Genomic DNA, 17,767 nt, shown 5'->3' on the forward strand with positions numbered 1-17,767 from the left:
TAATGTAGTTGGAGACTGTCACTGCTGTCCTTAAAGGTGCACTTCTTGAGCACTGTCGGTAATGATTAAGGAAATCATTTTTTCTCTGCCTGCTCTCACCAAAGCCAATTGTAATGCACCTACTGCCCTTCTTGATGAGAAGAATAAACTGCAGACCCATTGGTTTCTCTGGGTCAGCTGCTGACTCTCATAACCAACTGGGTTATTGGATAAATCCCTGAGAATCATACTTTTTTGTGCCATCTCTATGTTGCCCAGTCCTGGATTTCATGGCACTGGCTTGAACTTCTTAAGTCAGTTGAATGAACTGCACTCCAGGAACATATATATGGTTTGTGTACCTTCAAAAGGAAAACTGTTTATTAAATTTAAGTAATGCTATAATCTCATCCTGCTGTCTTTCCATCTAGCCTTCAGAGGAGTATACATCAAGAAACCTTCCCAAGGCCAAGCAGCTCAAAAAGAATCAACATAGAGTTGTTATTTTGTTAAGGCTGCTGCAAAATGTTCAGAAGTGCCATCTGATTCACTGCCAGTTAGCCTTGACTCACGAGTAAGAGGGATACTTTTATTACTTTGAATAATTTAGTGGAGTGCTTTCAAGAATGCATGGCATTCAAAATGAACCTTGTCAGAAATACTGAAGGGAGAAATACAGAGCTAAGGCTATTGATGTGTAATACAATTACAGCAGCTGTTCTTTTTATGGTTATGATGTATGAAAGTTCAATTTTAATAAATTACAAAGAAATCATGGCCTGCATTCAAGCGTACAATTCAATATTGTGTATAGCAAGCCATAACAGGGCAACATCTGTTACATGGCAACAGTTATGAATGAATATGAATCATGAAGTTGTTGAGATGGAGTGTGCTGGAGAACAGAAAACACAGGGGTCAAATTTACAAAAAATGGCAAACAAAGCAAGGTTACAAAGATTTTTTCGTAAGTCTAGTAAAGTTTTTGGGAGTTTATTCTCCTGTCTTGTATGTTTAGTGACTATTAGCCTATTGATCTTGTGTCAATGTAAAGTGGAAATTTATTAGGGACTAGAGTCAGAACTAGCTTTACTTGCTTTTCTCTGAATTTGTTTTACTGGGCATCTTTGCTTTGTTACCAAACACCAGTCTGCTAGCCTTGTTCCATTTTGTTGGAAGCTCTGCAACATATCTTTGTTAACTGATAATGCTAAAGCTGACTAGATAGTTGTTACGTATAAATGGTAGTAGCCAAATGATGTTTAATTTCACTGAATTCACTGTCATTTAAAAATATTAACTATTTTTAAAGCTACAATTTCTTTTGACAACTCTGCTTTAAATGTTTTGCTGCACCAATTAGCAGCTATACAAAAAATAGCTCAGGTTTGTTTTCTTTACGGGTACTGGTATGCAAAAACATGCCATCAGGGTGGAAGTTGGAATATCCACATGCATAGCTCTTTTTAATTTCATTTATTGTAAATGTTATGAATTCAACTTCCATTTACATTTTTCTACATTCCTGCTCAGTCGTCACCAATGTCACATAACTTTCTGTCAAGTTAACTGATAATGTTAAAGCTGACCATACAATTGTTAAATATACATTGTAGTAGCCAAACTATGTTTAATTTCACTGAATTCGCTGTCATTCTAAAATGTTAGCTTTCTGTTAAAGCTACAATATAAGATGAATGAATTTATTAAATGTAAGTATAAGAAGTTGTGGGCATGAAAATACACCTTTGCATTGTGTCTGACTTCAGTGCATTTTGTTCTGTTTAATTCATTTCGATGAGAAAGGAAGTTTATTATTTTCTTTAAAATCATTCATTTTGTGTGAGCACAGTATTTGAATAAAATTGACTTGAAGTTTCAGCTCAGACATGAGCAATTTCTGCGGTGGTGAGAATCTTTTCGTAATTCATGGATACCAAAATTCGCTCAACTGCTTTAAATATGATAACTTGAAAGTGAGCTAGTTGCTAGTTCTAAATGTTCCTTCTGGTGGAAAGTGTTAGAAAGCAACATATTCACCCTGTTTCTATCTTATTGCTGCTCTGTTTCCAGGCAAATTTGAAGAGAAAGAAGATCGGGTGCCTAAATTGGAACAGCTGAACAGTCTGGGCTTCATGAGCAGCCTGCATCTGGTGCTGAACAAGCGAGACTTGCTGCAAATGGAGTTGCTGCTGCTGGAGACTTTCAACTGGAACCTCTGTTTGCCCACCGCGGCGCACTTCATTGACTATTACCTTTCGGGCTCCGTCCATGAGAGTGACCTGCACAATGGCTGGCCGCTGACTTCTATCACCAAAACCAAAGCGTTCATGGAAAAATATGCCCACTATTTTTTAGAAGTTTCTCTTCAAGGTATGCTTGGCATGTAACAAACGCTATATTCAGTTGTGTTTAGGCTGGACTGTCATTTGGTTACTATCTCTATGAATATACTTCTTGTTGTTCCTAACCTTTCCCAAAAATTTGAAGCATAACCAAGAACAGGAAATTATACTTTCATTTTGTGCTGTCATGGTGGCAAACATTTCTTTTCTTAAGATTTACCCTCTGCTATCTTACGGAATTGACTTACGCAGGGATACAGCTGCATGAGCATTGATTAACCTCTGGTAGTTCATCCTAATGATCACTCATAGTGTGTGATGGAAACAGAGCTGAAAAGGATAAAATTGCAATTGAGCCCAGTCCTTTTCTCAGCTAGTGCTGTCTCTTTCACCCTCCACAGGAACAGTGAAAGGGATGGAGGCATTGACCCAATTGTGATATCACACTTACCTCTTTAGCTGAGATCTCTTAATTCTGCACAAGATCTTAGGATGAGGATAGGAGATTTACAGGCCAAATGGTAATGTGAATGTCAAAGTTTAAGATAAATTAGTCTCCAATAAATAAATGTGCCAAATGAAAGCAGCATAGGAGGAAGATTGCAAGTACCCAGGCAATATTAAAAGATTGCTGCATTATTGTAAGTGAGAAATGAAACATGTCCAGATCTGAGTTGTCCATTTGACTAAAAATTTCAGCATGTTTTTTAAAGAGTAGTGTGCCTGTAAGTGTTCTTTTCTGAACCAGCAACATCAGAAAACACATTAAGTTGGCAGTCATTCATTATACCGGATTAAGATTCATTGGTAGACACTATAGATTCAATGAATTATTTCAAATGTAAAGCATATTAAACTATATCTAACTTGCGATCATGTTCTAAGTAATTGCAAATTCGTTCTTTTTTTCTGGTTTTCGTTCTTCTGAATTCTGGAAATGGAATTTGCTAGTACCTTGTCAAAAAATTTGATGCATGTTTTATTTTGCATGATGAATTTGAAGTGTTGGATGGATGTAGTAAAACTGGAAGAGGTGTGAGATGATGAAATAATTTAAGATTAAGGATAAGAATTTTAAATTGCAGGCGGAGGAATATTGGGAGTCTGTTGGTTGGTAGAAAATCAGGTAAAGGGGAAGGCTTGGAAGGGAATAGGTTACAGTTTTTAAGACTGATCTTATTTGTTGTTGTTTTTGTTGTAGATCACAGTTTTCTGACTTTTCGTCCATCACTGGTAGCAGCTGCCTGCATAACAGCTTCCCGTATTTGTTTACACATCAGTCCATCCCTGACCACTCATCTTCACCTACTGACTGGGTATACTTGGGAGCACCTGACTGCTTGTGTTGAGCTCATGCTGATGTAAGATGCATGCAATTTTTGTTTGCACAACTTTAAAGAAAGAGGTTGTTTAAATAAAGGCACAATGTTTTTTCCATGCAGCTACAATTTCTGTCCTCAAAATGAGTTCCCACAGTGCTGACAAGCCTTTCTTCACCCTTGTCCAGTATTTGTAAAGAACTGTAGTAGATTCAATCTCGTGTTCTCTTCCTGTTCTCTTTCTTCAGCATAGTCTTGGAGAGACCACATTTTGTAAACAGTGCTAGAATTTTTTTTAAAAAGTCCTTAATTACAAGGCATTGTAAAATTTTGAGAAGTAGAGAATAGTTAACATGTCAAGCCCATTTCATTTAGAATCTCAATGCAAATTTCTAATTATAGACTGCACTTGTGTGATTGCGTTAATCCACTTCTCTCAGGATCATTCCATTCCTTCCCCAAACATTTGAATTAATTGTCACTTTCAATCCAATTTTTCTGGAGATTTGGGTATCTGGAGAATAAGGTATTGCATGCTGTTTGGGGAGGCTGTTTGTTGAAGTGAATTTTCAGTTAAGATGATGTTTGATGTCTTCTGATATGGCTGTATTTACATTTAAAGAACATTTTGGAAATCTGATCTATTTGAAGAGGCTTTCCATATTCTTAGCTTTGTGGTTTGTAAAGTAACATCTTTGCACATGAATGTACCACGTAAGTAAGTGGCAGCAGAAGGTTTCGTATTTGGGTGTACCAATACCTCCTTTTCATCTCACTAGTTGGACTAATAAATTGAAAATGTTCAGTTCTTCTGAATGTAAGTTTTGTTGGAAGCATTTGGGTTTCAGATGGCTAGACCACAGCACAGAACAGCCCAAAGTAAAATTAATAAATCAAAAGTAAGACTTAAGAGAAGAAGAATTTTGTTCTGTCAACCTCCCTTTCCTTTACATCTCTATCTCCTTGCTCTCTTTCTCTTTCTCCCTTCTGCTGTGTCTTTTGCCCGTCTGTCCATTTTCTCTTCTGCCTTCCCACACCTTCCTTCTTCTGTGTTTCTTCCCCATCCATCCAAGTATTTCTCTGTCTCACCCTCCTTTTAATTACCCCTCTACTTGTTTTATGCCCTTTGGCTCTGCCTCACTCAACTGCCACATAGACATGTTCCATTCATTGCCACCTACCTCTCATTTCCTTGTCATCCTCTCCCTCCTCCCAATTCCATTTTTTCTTTATCATTCTTCTCCCCTTTTCTCTCCCCTTCCCAGGCCGTCGTCTTCTTAGCTCTCCAGCTCCCACCTTTCTCCTCTATTCCCCTCTTTCCTCTTTTTATCCTTCTCACCTCTTCTGTCCCTTTCTCTCCACTCCTCATCTTTATATTTTTCATTGCTCTCCCCTTCCATTTCCTCATCTCCCTCTGTAGAAATTAAGTTGTTCTTTGAATTAAACATTCATTTATTGAGCATGATTCCCCTTCCTGCTCCTAAAAAAACAATTTTAAGCTCCACATATAAATTGCTATCAGAGATAGTAGGAACTGCAGATGCTGGAGAATCCGAGATACCAAGGAGTAGAGCTTGATGACCCTAGAAGGGCCTAGGGCCGAAATGTCAGCTTTTGTGCTCCTAAGATGCTACTTGGTCTGCTGTGTTCATCCACCTCTACACTTTGTTATCTCTTATATGTGGAGCTTATCTTTCATCACGCAGCTGCTGTTCTTTTCGATGGCACTGTCCAGTTAGCAATAGGATTGAGAATTATACAGAGCAACACAGATGGAAATAATTGAAAACTCCATGGAGTCTAGTCTCTCAACTGCTTCCACAGCAATAACATGCTAATGAAGACAACTGGTTGAGTCTGAGTTTAATAGGTTCTTTGCTGCTCATGCAGAATATTGAAGTCCCCATTTTGTTTAATTTTAAGTTTGTAAATGATTGGAAGATTGAATGGTAAAAATGCTTTGAACTCATATTGAACATCTTGAAATTGGAGCCCTGCAATAGAACCCTGATCAAAGAGAACTGCAGTCTGGAGCCCCAGCCCACCATTTAATTGTCATTTTTAAGAAATTTTTTTATTCCTCAGCTTGCAATTGCTCCTTTAGTGGCTTTGAAAATTATTATTAAATCATATGACAGTTGAACTAAAGAGTCTGAGTGAGTGCTTGTATGTGCTTTCAGCATTGGTGGATTTGTTTTGCGCTTACTGCGTGTCTAACCAATAAACTAAATGTAATGGCTAGGATGCCACATGGTATAATTTAACGCAACACATATTTTGCTCCTTATTCTGGTGCTATTGTAAACTGAACTTCCTGCAATGAAGCAATCTAAATTGAATAGCTAGTTGAACCAAAAGAATTGAGCTAACCCATTACTACCTTGCGTCAAGTGCCTGTAAATCCTGTTTCTGCAAAGTAATGTACCAGGAAGAATAGTTTCCATCCTCATGGTAACAAAAGAGTAAATGCAAGAAATTAGATTTTCTCCCTGTAGTCTTTAGGAAAAGGAATCATGCTCAAAGAAAAGAGATGTTTTAAATCCAGAAGGGTCTAGGCCCGAAACGTCAGCTTTTGTGCTCCTGAGATGCTGCTTGGCCTGCTGTGTTCATCCAGCCTCACATTTTATTATCTTGGATTCTCCAGCATCTGCAGTTCCCATTATCTCTCATTCTTATCTCTCTCCATTTTTGTCTTCCAAGATCTGTGTTCATTCATCCTGATATATATTGGTTCTTAGGGTTTCTCATAACTGTCAGTGGTCTGCCTAAGTGGCCATCCTTCACATGAGCCTAGATACTGTCAGGCTATTCCTCTGGAGAGCCATTATTGCAGAGCTTTATTATTATCATCTCCATTTAATGTTTACAGGTGCACATCTTCAAGAAAAGGTTTCAAATACTTAAACTCTTCCTTCTGCCTCATACCTCTCCCCAATTCCAGCAAAACGTGTACTTAAACTAATAGTACAATCCCTCCAGGCACTATTCCAGCCAAGATTATAAATAACATACTAACGTTGTCATGGACTTTGTCTTCCGAGATGTTTTTTTTTCCTTCCTTTACCCCATTCCACATTTTGTATGCATACTTCTTGGATAAATTTCTCTTACAATTAAAAGTTAACTCCAAATATATTTCTTTTATTCTAATAAGAATGAAATACCATTGGCTGTGATCCTGTTTATATTGTTGGATAGTGAAGAACTTGAGAATATCTGTGGTTATAAATGCTCTACTACTGGACATTCCAGTCTTTTGATTTTAAATGGCTAAATTACTCCGGTTATGCAGAATCAAACTTTGTGAATATATCCAATTTGCTTTTCTAGTATGACACACGCATTAAATGACAGCACTTAATGCTAGATAACTGATAATGTATAGATTGAATCAATTTAGGAGTTATTACATATGAGTAGTTAGTGCCAAGATTTGCAAAACAACTTTTATCTGCAAATGCTGACTTTGATGTTTACTCTGAGGAGGCTATCTGGATTAAGTTGGATTCTTTGATAAAAGCAAAATGTTGTGGATGCTAGTGATCTGAAATAAAAACAGAAAATGCTGTAAAAGCTTAATTGATCTGGCAGCATCTGTAGAAAGAGAAACAGAGTTAATGTTTTGAATCTGACATGACTCTTGGAAACAAACGTTTACCTGTTTCTCTTGCCACAAACGCTACCGTCTTGCTAGTTTGGATACTTTGCTTCCTAAATGTCAATGTTATATGTTGCCATTGTTTTCTTTTGCACATGCTGTCTCGCTAGCCCCACCCCTCCCCTTTCTCATCCTTGTCCTCCTCCTTTGTCCACCACCTCCTTCCTGTACCCTGGCAGGTCTTCTGAATATTTAGGTTCTAGGATACAGTTCATGTTGGCAAATCTGGTTTAAATTCAGCCACTTCCTGTTTTCGCCACCATTTCTTCCCATTCTTTGGTATGACAAATTACATGGGAAATAGGCTGAATCTGTGAAACCAATCAGTACATTTGAAGTTCCAACATTCATTTTGAGGAAATTTGATACCTATCTCCCAATTCATTAGCCCAGAATAAAACTGGGCAGTACACAACCCAGGTTGGATTCCTGCTGTCTTTTTCCTGTTTAACATGGACAGTAGTACACTTGACACAGGACTGTGGACAAGTAAAACACGAGGCTGGCCAGAGCTCCTGTTTCCATTTTCTGCCTGTCTGACTTGTGTCAGGGTTCTGAAGAAGGGCTTGAAAAATTAAGTCTGTTTCTCTCCACAGATGCTATCACACTTGCTAAATTTCTGCAGCATTCTCTGTTTCAGGTTTCCAGCATCCACAGTATTTTGCTTTTATTAAACTAGCAAAAGCTAGTCCACAGTCCTGTGCCAAGTGTACTACTGTCCATTTCAGGCTACTTTAACACAGGTTTAAATGAAACTCCGCATTGTTGTGGGTGTCTTTGTGACAGGTGGTGGAACTTGGAGAATATTCATTGAAAGTATCTGATGTGAGGTGTCTTTTATATTTAGTGCCCATGATAATGATGTCAAAGAAGCCAACAAAACCAAAGGACAACAGCCAAGTCTACAGCAGCAAACAACAGTGCAACAGCAACATCAACACCAGTCCTCACCGCAGCTCTTGTTCCAGCAGGGTCAATATCAACATTTCGCCCAGAACTCATCACAGCTTGTGCAGTTCCATTCGCCGTTGCAATCTCAGGCTTCAGTTCAGAGCCATAGGAGCCATGTGCAGGGTCGTCGAGCTGCCATTGTCTCAGGAAGTACCAGCAACAGTTATACACTACAGTCATACCCAGGTTTCCAAGCCAACCTACAGTCCACTGTAAGGGCTCTGCCTGTTCAGGGACCTATTGCTATGCAGGTTGCCATAACTACTGAGCCAAGACACTGCATCACTGTGGCTTATGGGAGTAATTTTTTAAGTGGACATCACACATACTCAACTAGCTGTTTTGACAGATGACAGTAATTCTAATAATGCATTTTCTGCTATCTTCCCGAATTAGTAAATACTTTTTCAATGTTTGAAACTCTCTGACAGGAGATATACAATTTGCTAGATGGAGTTAACTTTTTATTTTGGATATGCAAAACATGCATTTACCATGCAGCTTTCCTTGTTACAATTTTTCTGGAAATCTGCTAATTATTTTCAACTGAGAATGCCTCAGTGTTGGTATTCTGTGTGAAAATTTTTGAGACTAAGTAGTCCAATGGGATGTCAGGAAGCCATATGAAAATATTTTGATAGATTTGGATAAGCAAACAATACTTTTTGTAGAGAATTTTAAAGCTGCTGCCTTAACTCACTTAAAGGGCTGTTGTTACTGTGATATTTTTATATTGTTTACTTGAAAGCTATGGGGGCACTTTTTGTTACTTGAAGGCAATGCTGTTAGCCCCACTTGTGTTAAATGTAACACAGGCTGCCTGTGATTTTCTGGTGTTTTAACCCAGGGAGTATTGAGAGACATTTCAGAGTGCAATATGGTTTGTGTCTTAGCTGTACCTTCACTTTAAACTGTTTATGGCACTGTATTCCCATTTCAATCGCATAATTGGCAAGGCAATGTTGCAGCAATTGACTTTTAATGTTAAGACTGCTGCTGTTCACAGTAGTAACTAACCATCCCAGATAATGATTGCCTGTTGCAATTATACTTTTTCATTTCAAGATGGAGGGCACGTGGTATGAGAGATGCACTCACTGGTTCAAGAAATATCACTGCTGTTCAGCAGAGGTAACCTACTGAAAATTCTGAGTTTAGAAACAGCTGTTTAGGGGATAGTTTAGTAACTTAGAACTGATATTTAAACCTTATTTTAGATTCAACACTGGCTGCTTAGTAATGTAACAAAATAACTTCGCTTGGTTCTATCAATAGTGAATCCAAGAAGTTGGCACAACCAAACCAAACTAGGCGAAAGTCCTGTGTGCACATGCAAGGGTAAATTCCTCAATGATTAAAAGCTCATTAGATTTAAAACCTCTTCAGATTTGACAGAAGGGACAAAATGATAAATACCTCTTGCTGCTTTTGTTGATCAGCTTAAATACAAGGCAATTACCTCAGGATACTTGGGTTCTCCTTACATATGACCTAAGTTTCACCTTCACAGTATTGAAGATGACAATGTGCAGTATTAAGAGCACAGCAGACCTTATTTACATTTTGATTTTTTAAAAATCTGAAACAGAGGGATCCAAAGAGGCTTAACTGCTTTCTGTAAAATGTGTAATATTTTGGTTCTTTGTTAAGTTTATTTGTGTGGGCTATATTTGAAACCAACGAAGGAAATTCATGCAAACATATTAGAAACTATAAAATTCAGATCTAAAAAAGTAAAAATTTGTAACAATCATTAAAATCTTACGGCAAGTAGCTTTCATTTTCAGTGTAATTAACTTGAATTTTTAAGACTTCATATTTAAGCTAAAACTGTTCATCGAAGCAACTTGTTACTTAGCCTCATCAATCCCTTGTGGGGACACAGACAAGAAAGTTACCACAAATGATCTGAGAATTCTGAATTTTTAGAAAGGGAATTCATCTAATCTGTCATTCTTTCTCACTTTCCCATTATCTACTGCGAGATTATATATGTGTGGACGAAGTTGTATTTGGCTGTGATAATTTCTCTGAATTGCCCAGTTAGACCTGTCCAGGTACGTACATGAAGAATGACCCTAGGGCTAAACACCAGGGTTTGATATTTCCTGTAATGGAGAGAGGCAAAAAATGAGTCAGGCCCCTTTTGTGATTTGCATACACGGATGTCTAGTTACAATTCTGAACCTGTAGCTGAAAGGCATAGGTTTATTTTGGATTTTACAAAAAACATTACAGGATGGAAGACTTGTTTAAGAGCTTCACCATTTTAGCTTTTTCTGTTTGTAATGTAGTGGAAGTTTTAGGCTCATGGGGAGAGTGACTTAGTGCAACGATGGTTTAGTTAGATATAATGAATTTTGTTTCATTTCTGTGTGATGTTAAGTCATGTTCTAGCTAACTATAGTTCTAATCCACTTCAGCAACAGTTACTTTCATGTATGCTTCATAGTCTTTTGGGGACAGTTTGGAGGTGAATGTAAAAAGACAATGATGAATAGTTTAATAACTTGGAGTTTTAGTTAAAAACGACTGTTAATGTACGTGCTTAAGTGTCAATCAAACTAAAAAGTCCCACTCCCAATTAAGTTACTCTAGTATGGGATATGAACAGTACTGTTGCCAATCATGTAGGGGCTATGCATTCACCCTTGGGTTGCACAGATTAATCAATTTGTAGATCAGTTATCATCACAGCCACACAGCAGTTGATTGAACTGCTGTCTGTATGGGGCTGATCACTGCTGTCCATGTGACTGGGAGTAGCCAGAGGGCAGGCTCTGATTTTTATTTCAGGGCAATGACTGACAAGATTTTTCAAGGCAGCTGGTATTTATTCAGCATGCTGCCATGTTATGACATCACTGTATTTGACCCCAAATGTGTGCTGACCCAGCAGTTTGTACTTCTTTCTTTTTAAAAAAAAGGTAGTTTTAATGTGTTCACAAGTTCAACTGTTGAGAAATTATTTATTTTTAAAAAGAAATATGTAAATGTAATACATTGGGATGAATTCTCCAGCAGGTCATTTTTGGCCTGTGATCAAGTTTTGATCTCAATCTGCCTGAAGTTCTTGGTCTGCTTATTTTTTAAAAGCTGTTTAATTTAACTAAACAATCTCATTAGAAGGCAGGTCTGTTGAGGAATGACTACCCCAGAGACATTTCACACAGTATGGGACAGTGTATTTAAAAGTGCCTTTTGCATCTAAATCTTTAATTTTTAACGTTTTGTAAGTGTAAATTGTTGTTCAGGTAGCACCAGAGGTTTACTTATACAAATTTAAGAAATGAATGCCTAATTACTTTTAAGGCTTACAGCCATTTTTAAATTGGACTTTCATCTTATCATAAGTCATGCATTGGTTTTCTTAAAAGTACATTGAATGAAAGTAGTTGGGGGAGTTTGATAAAAGACACATAGTGTGGCTGGTATTTTAGGAGGTTGGAATCTTATGCACAAGATTTACCAGACTGGTGGAATGAGACACAGTCTTTCAAATACAGTCATTGTTTTGAGACTTTGAGATGACTGAACACACAGTTGAGAATGTATTATATGTGTTGGTGCGTATACAGTCTATTAATTAGATATTGCAACCAGTAACTACTTTACTGAATAGAAGTAGGGGAATATACTTTGTATTAAACAAGACAGGATAATGTCAGATGCATTCTAGTGAATATATGAAGGAATTGTGAAACAAGTTGCAAATGTGACAATACTGTCAAACCATGAGAAACCAAGTGGAAAAACTAGTGACCAAAAATATTACTGTAGTTCCGATCCATTATACAAAGTTAGATCATTTTATTCCTGTCCAGAGATGTACTGTTTTAGAGGGACCTCTTTAACAGCACAGTATGCCAAATATCCATGTACTTTCCAATGTAAGACAAGAGTCAAATACCTGCTGAAACACTAATTTTGCTAGCAATTTTATTTAAATAAATCTTAGATCTGGCTATTTGAAGTTTAAACAAATGTGACTGAAGTAAAAACCTGTGTACTTTTTAAAATAAATGCCAGTCTATTAATTCCTGTTTTCCCACTTCGTATTTACATTCAAATCTGTCTCTTTAATCTCATAAATAGTTTCGATCCTGGGCATGACCACTTGATTGCTTCTGTTCTTTTCTAGTTTTGTTCTCTCTTCTCCAGATCAGTATTCATCTATTACATTCAGTCATTATGTTGAACTTGACCAAGTGTAGCAAAGCGTAGCATGAATTACAGAATCTCTTAGTCCCATCTTCCAAACTCATCACTTCTACCACTTTGAAGAATAATACAAGTAAATGGATGAAAACACCCACCTGCAATATACCTTGAAAGTTACTCACCAGCCTGGAACCATATGCCTTTCCCTTTATTGTGATTCATTCGAAGTCCTGAAACTCTCCTAAGTAATGGTGTGGATATGTCTATACCACATGGGCTGCAAGGCATCAAGAAGATGGCTCCTCATCACTTCTGTAAAGGCAACTAGGAGTGGACATTTAATTCAAAACCAAAGAACTGCGGATGCTATAAATCTTGAGACAAAAACAGAAATTGCTGGAGATATGCAACAGATCTGGCAGAATCTTTGGAGAAAAATGCAGAGTTAAGGTTTTGGGTCCAGTAACTCACCTTCAGAACAGTTGAGTTCTGAGGATGTGTCACTGACCAAAATATTAACTCTGCTTTTTCTCCATATTGAATTAGCTGTATTTAAATTCCCAAAAAGCATTCAACAAAGTTCAACAGAAAAAATTATTGCGCAAGATAAGATTTAATGGCGTTGATGTTAGTATAAGTGTGGGTAGTTCACTATCAGGCAATAGAGTTAAGCAAAATAGGTCATTTTCAGAATGGTGAACTGTAGCTAATAGCAGTCAGGGCTGGTGCTTCAACTATTTGCAGTTAATATTGATGAATTTATTGGAGAGCATGTCCTTTAGCCAAATAATGCTGATCTTAAAAATAGGTATGAATGCAGTTTGTGAGGAACATGCAAAATCTCTGCAAAGGCATATTGATGGATTAAGTTTCTTCATCTCACTGTACTTTGAGTCTGTTCCCTGCTTGATGGTCTATAAATACGTGGAAGAAACAGTTTTTAGGAGTTTCCATATTACAGTATCAATGGATCTTTTAAAATATAGCAGGATCTGGTTCAGGTCTTTACCAGACCCTAATCAGTTTTTCCATATCTAACAGAGTACCAAGTTTATTTGAAATTGAAACATTAGTTTCGTTTTGTGATGTACTGTTTGAAAATAGTCAAGGATGAAAATATTGCATCTGTTGATCTTCAGTGGCAGAAGTGATTGAGCAGGCAAATGGAATATTGACATTCGTTGCAAAGGTGTTCCCGATATAAAGGAAGGTAAATTTTAATGTAACCATACAGAACATTGATGTGAATACACCTAGGGTACTGCATAAGGGTTTTGTTTTCCTTATTTAAGCATAATTTTGCATTGGAGAGAGTTCAGAGAAGGTACATTTGGTTGATTCTGTGGATGAAAGAGATCTAATTGGGCCTATACTCGAAGACGTCCAGAAGAATGAGGCAATCTTATTGAAGCAAAAAAATTCTTTGGGGGCTAGACAGGGTTGATGCTGAGGGGAGGATCTCAACCTAGAGAGTAGTTTCAAAATAAGGGGCCCCCTTTTAAAGGCAGTGATGAGGAGAAGCTTCCTGTCTGAGGGTCTTTAATCCTTGGAATTCTGTACACAGAGAGCAATGAAGGTGGACTCACTGAATGTTTAAATCCAAGGCAGACTGAGTTTTGATGTACCAAGGATTCAACAGTCATGTGGGAAGCATGGGCCAATAATGTAGACGTTCAGAAGTTACCACCAACAATATTGCAACTCCTTCACAAGTGCCTGAATTATTTGTCCACACCAACTCCACAAACTAACCAATGGCAATCAACTGAATTGATAAACACATTTGCTCTCATGCTTTTAGTCTCACTATAAAATCCTTGGAAAATTATGCTTTTTGAGTGAGCTGTTATTGCATTTTTAATGGAATACTATGTAATTAATGCTGAACATCCTGACTAGCTCAAAGAAGCTAATTTTATACTTGTGAAATGTCAATTTTCTCCAAAATGATAAAAAATTAAAACATATAATTTTAAAAATGTTTAATATTTATTTTATTTTCTATCTTATTTTTATCTTAATCTATTCATAATCATTATTTAAACATTTAAACTTGAAATGAAGGATTTTAAATAGTTTTAATTTCCCTGTTTGCTGGGTGGTTAGCTGTTTAAATACTAGCTGATGTCACTGCTTCTGCACGTCAATTAAGCACCCCTCCTCTTGACTTTGCATTGGATTTAAACTTACCATTGGATAAGAGAGAATCTGCTGCATCTTTGTGGAAAGCTTTCCTCCAGGTCAGTGTCCAGCAACTGTGCTTTACCACTGATCGCAAAACTAGAGACATAATATGAACATATGAACAAGAAATATGGGTTGGCCCTTTAAGCCTGCACCACAATTCAATAAGAATTGATCTGATTTTAAACTCATTTCTACATTCCTACATATTCCTTGTAATCATTCACCCTCTTGGTAATCAAGAATCTATCTACCCAAGCCTATTTGAAGATTCTGCATCCACTGCCTTTCGTGGAACGGAATTCCAAAGAATCGCAGTCCCTTAGGAGAAAAATATTTTCCTCATTTTGCCTTGAATGGGTGATCCCTTTATTTTTAAACTTTGACATAGGTTCTAAATTCTTCCACAAGATGAAACATGCTCTTGACATTCACTTGGTCAAGTCCCCTCAGGATCTTTTATGTTTCAATTGAGTCACCTGGGATTCCTATGAACTCAAGACAATAGAGGGCTAGCCTGTTTGGACTTTCGTTATAAGGCATTCTGCTTATTCCCAAGCATTAGTGTAGTAATCCTTCTTTGAACAGCTTCCAATGCATTAACATGCTTCTATAAATACAGTGACCAGTATTGTACTCAATACCCAAGAGGCAGTGTCACCAATGCCCTGTTTCACTGAATTGTAACCTGCCTACTGTTGTATTCAATTTCCGTCAAATTAAAACATAACATTCTGTTACTTTCATGATTATTCGCTGGATCTGCATATTAACCTTCTGTGATTTATACACTGGGATAGCTGGATTCCTTCCATTTGAGAGCTCTGCAATCTCTTACCATCTAGATAATATGATTTTTTAAAAATTCTTTCTGCCAAAATCCCAGATTGTTCTCCATGTGCCTGTTCTTTTCCCACTCACTTAACCTAGTTATTTCCCTTTGTAAACTCCTTATACCCTCTTAACAACTCACTTTCTTAGAATCATAGAATCCCTACACTGTGGAAACAGGCCCAACAAGTCCCACACCACTCCTCCGAAGAGCATCCCACCCTGACTCGGTCCCCTATCCCTGCATTTCCCCCTGTCCAACCCAAATATCCCTGGACTCTATGGGCAATTTCAGCATGACCAATCCATCTAGCCTGCACATCTTTGGACTATGAGAGGAAACCGTAGCTCCCAGAAGGGACCTACGCAGACATGGAGAGAATGTGCCAACTCCACACAGACAGTCGCCCGAGGGTGGAATCGAACCCCGGTCCCTAGCACTGTGAGACAGCAGTGGAAACCACTGTGCCTCCCTTTCTACTTGTCTTTGTGTTATCACCAATTCAAGTACCATAATTTTGGTCTCTTCATCCAAATCATTTATCTAAATTGCAAAATATTGAGGCTGTAGCACCGATCCCTGTGACACACACTCATGACAACCTCCCAGCCTGCTTCCTGGAAGCTAGTCAATCTTCTAACCATGCTACAGTGGCTTAGTGGTTAGCACTGCAGCGTCACAGCACCAGGGGCCCGGGTTCAATTCCAGCCTTGGGTAACTGTCTATGCAGAGTTTGCACATGTCTGCGTGGGTTTCCTCCAGGTGCTCCGGTTTCCTCCCACAGTCCAAAGATGTGCAGGCTAGGTGGATTGACATGCTAAATTGCCCATAGTGTTCAGGGGTGTGTGGGTTATCGGGGGATGGGTCTGGGTGGGATGCTTCAAGGGGCGGTGTGGACTTGTTGGGCCGAAGGGCCTGTTTCCACACTGTAGGGAATCTAATCTAATCTAATATGTTACCCCAAACACCATGAGCTTTTACTTTCTACAATAATCTTTGAAGTGGCACCTAATCAAGTGTAATTTCATACTATCAAAACTAATATTCTGTCATGCAGTCTTCCAACAGTGTGGCAATGAATGAATGAAGGAAAGTTGTTAAATGCTAATGAGTCCTGAAGGGGAGATTTTTCACACTCTTGTATAATGCTACAAACTACACAAATGCTATTACTGTTGAAGCTTTAAATGTTACATAACTTAAATCTCATAATTAAATGCAAATTCCTTGTTATTTGGAGATGAACTACTTTTTTCCATGTTTTTGTATACAAGTGACCCGAGATTTCACAGAATCACAGCATTGTTACATGCTAAATGAGATAATTTGGCTCATAGTGCCTGCATTGGTTCTCTTACCTAATACCAACATTCTTCCTTTTCCCTATATCCTTGTACTCCATTTCTATCCAAAATTATTCAATGCCTTTTGAATGGTTCAATTGAATTTAACTCCACCATATTTCTAGGCAGTGCATTATACCCTAACTACTCGCTGTGTATAGTACTCAGTTAATTTGCATGTCATTTTAAATCTATGGTATGCCCTCTTGTTCTTTTTGCTTTTATGGGTGGAAACAGCTTCACCTTATCTACTCTATCCAGCCTGTTCATGATTTTAGAAACCACTATCTAATGTCTTCTCAGCCTTCTCCCCCCCCCCCCCAAACCCGCCAAGGAGAGCAGTTTCCGAAACTAAAGTTTCTCTTCCTGGAACCATTCTTGTAAATCACTTATGCATTCTTTCCAATGCATCCACAAATTTCTTATAATGTAGTGCCACACTACGCATGATATTCCAGCTAAGATCTAATAAATATCTTATACACTTAAGTTGCAGGTTGTAAATGTAAAAACATGTTTTTGAGACACCATTTTGTGGTGAAATCCAAATATTAATTCATAATATTGACTGGACCCATGTATGCATAATCTTAAACTTCCAACTAAGGATACTTTGTACTGATTGCTTTTAAACTTTTACAATGTAAGGAAAGGGTTTCAGATGGAGACAGCTTGAGGGTAACATAAGGTTATTGCATTTTGAAGCCAGTCAGAGATTTTGAGACTTCTGTCAGAACAGCAACAGCCATTTGCTCCTCTATTATTTTATTACTCCTATCAACAAAACGTGTGAGTGGAAAACCCACTGAAAGTCTTAACTATCACTCACAGAGGGTTCCTGAAGAGGACTTTGGAGTCTGCCTTACACACTCCAGCAGATAGCATTCACCCAGTAGCAGCTGTTCCAAAGTGACACCCTTATGCCAACAGCTTGTGTGTGCAGAACAATGATTAAATTGAGGTATTGGGAAAGAACTGCAGAAAGCACAAACTGC

The 17,767-nt window shown here is 37.9% G+C and overlaps 1 protein-coding gene across 1 annotated transcript in view; it reads left to right on the top strand.

The window, feature by feature from the left end:
* Positions 1 to 14,338, top strand: part of ccnjl (cyclin J-like) — a 63,351-nt gene extending 49,013 nt beyond the window's left edge. Inside the window, exons 3-5 of the mRNA XM_048543751.1 lie at positions 2,053 to 2,352; positions 3,526 to 3,685; positions 8,149 to 14,338. Coding sequence (XP_048399708.1) covers positions 2,053 to 2,352; positions 3,526 to 3,685; positions 8,149 to 8,605 — 917 coding nt within the window. The 3' untranslated portion in view covers positions 8,606 to 14,338. The remainder of the gene's footprint in view (positions 1 to 2,052; positions 2,353 to 3,525; positions 3,686 to 8,148) is intronic.
* Positions 14,339 to 17,767: the final 3,429 nt, after the last annotated feature.

The sequence above is a fragment of the Stegostoma tigrinum genome, chromosome 13 (genome assembly GCF_030684315.1).
Source record: "Stegostoma tigrinum isolate sSteTig4 chromosome 13, sSteTig4.hap1, whole genome shotgun sequence".
In the NCBI taxonomy this organism is placed as follows: Eukaryota; Metazoa; Chordata; class Chondrichthyes; order Orectolobiformes; family Stegostomatidae; genus Stegostoma; species Stegostoma tigrinum.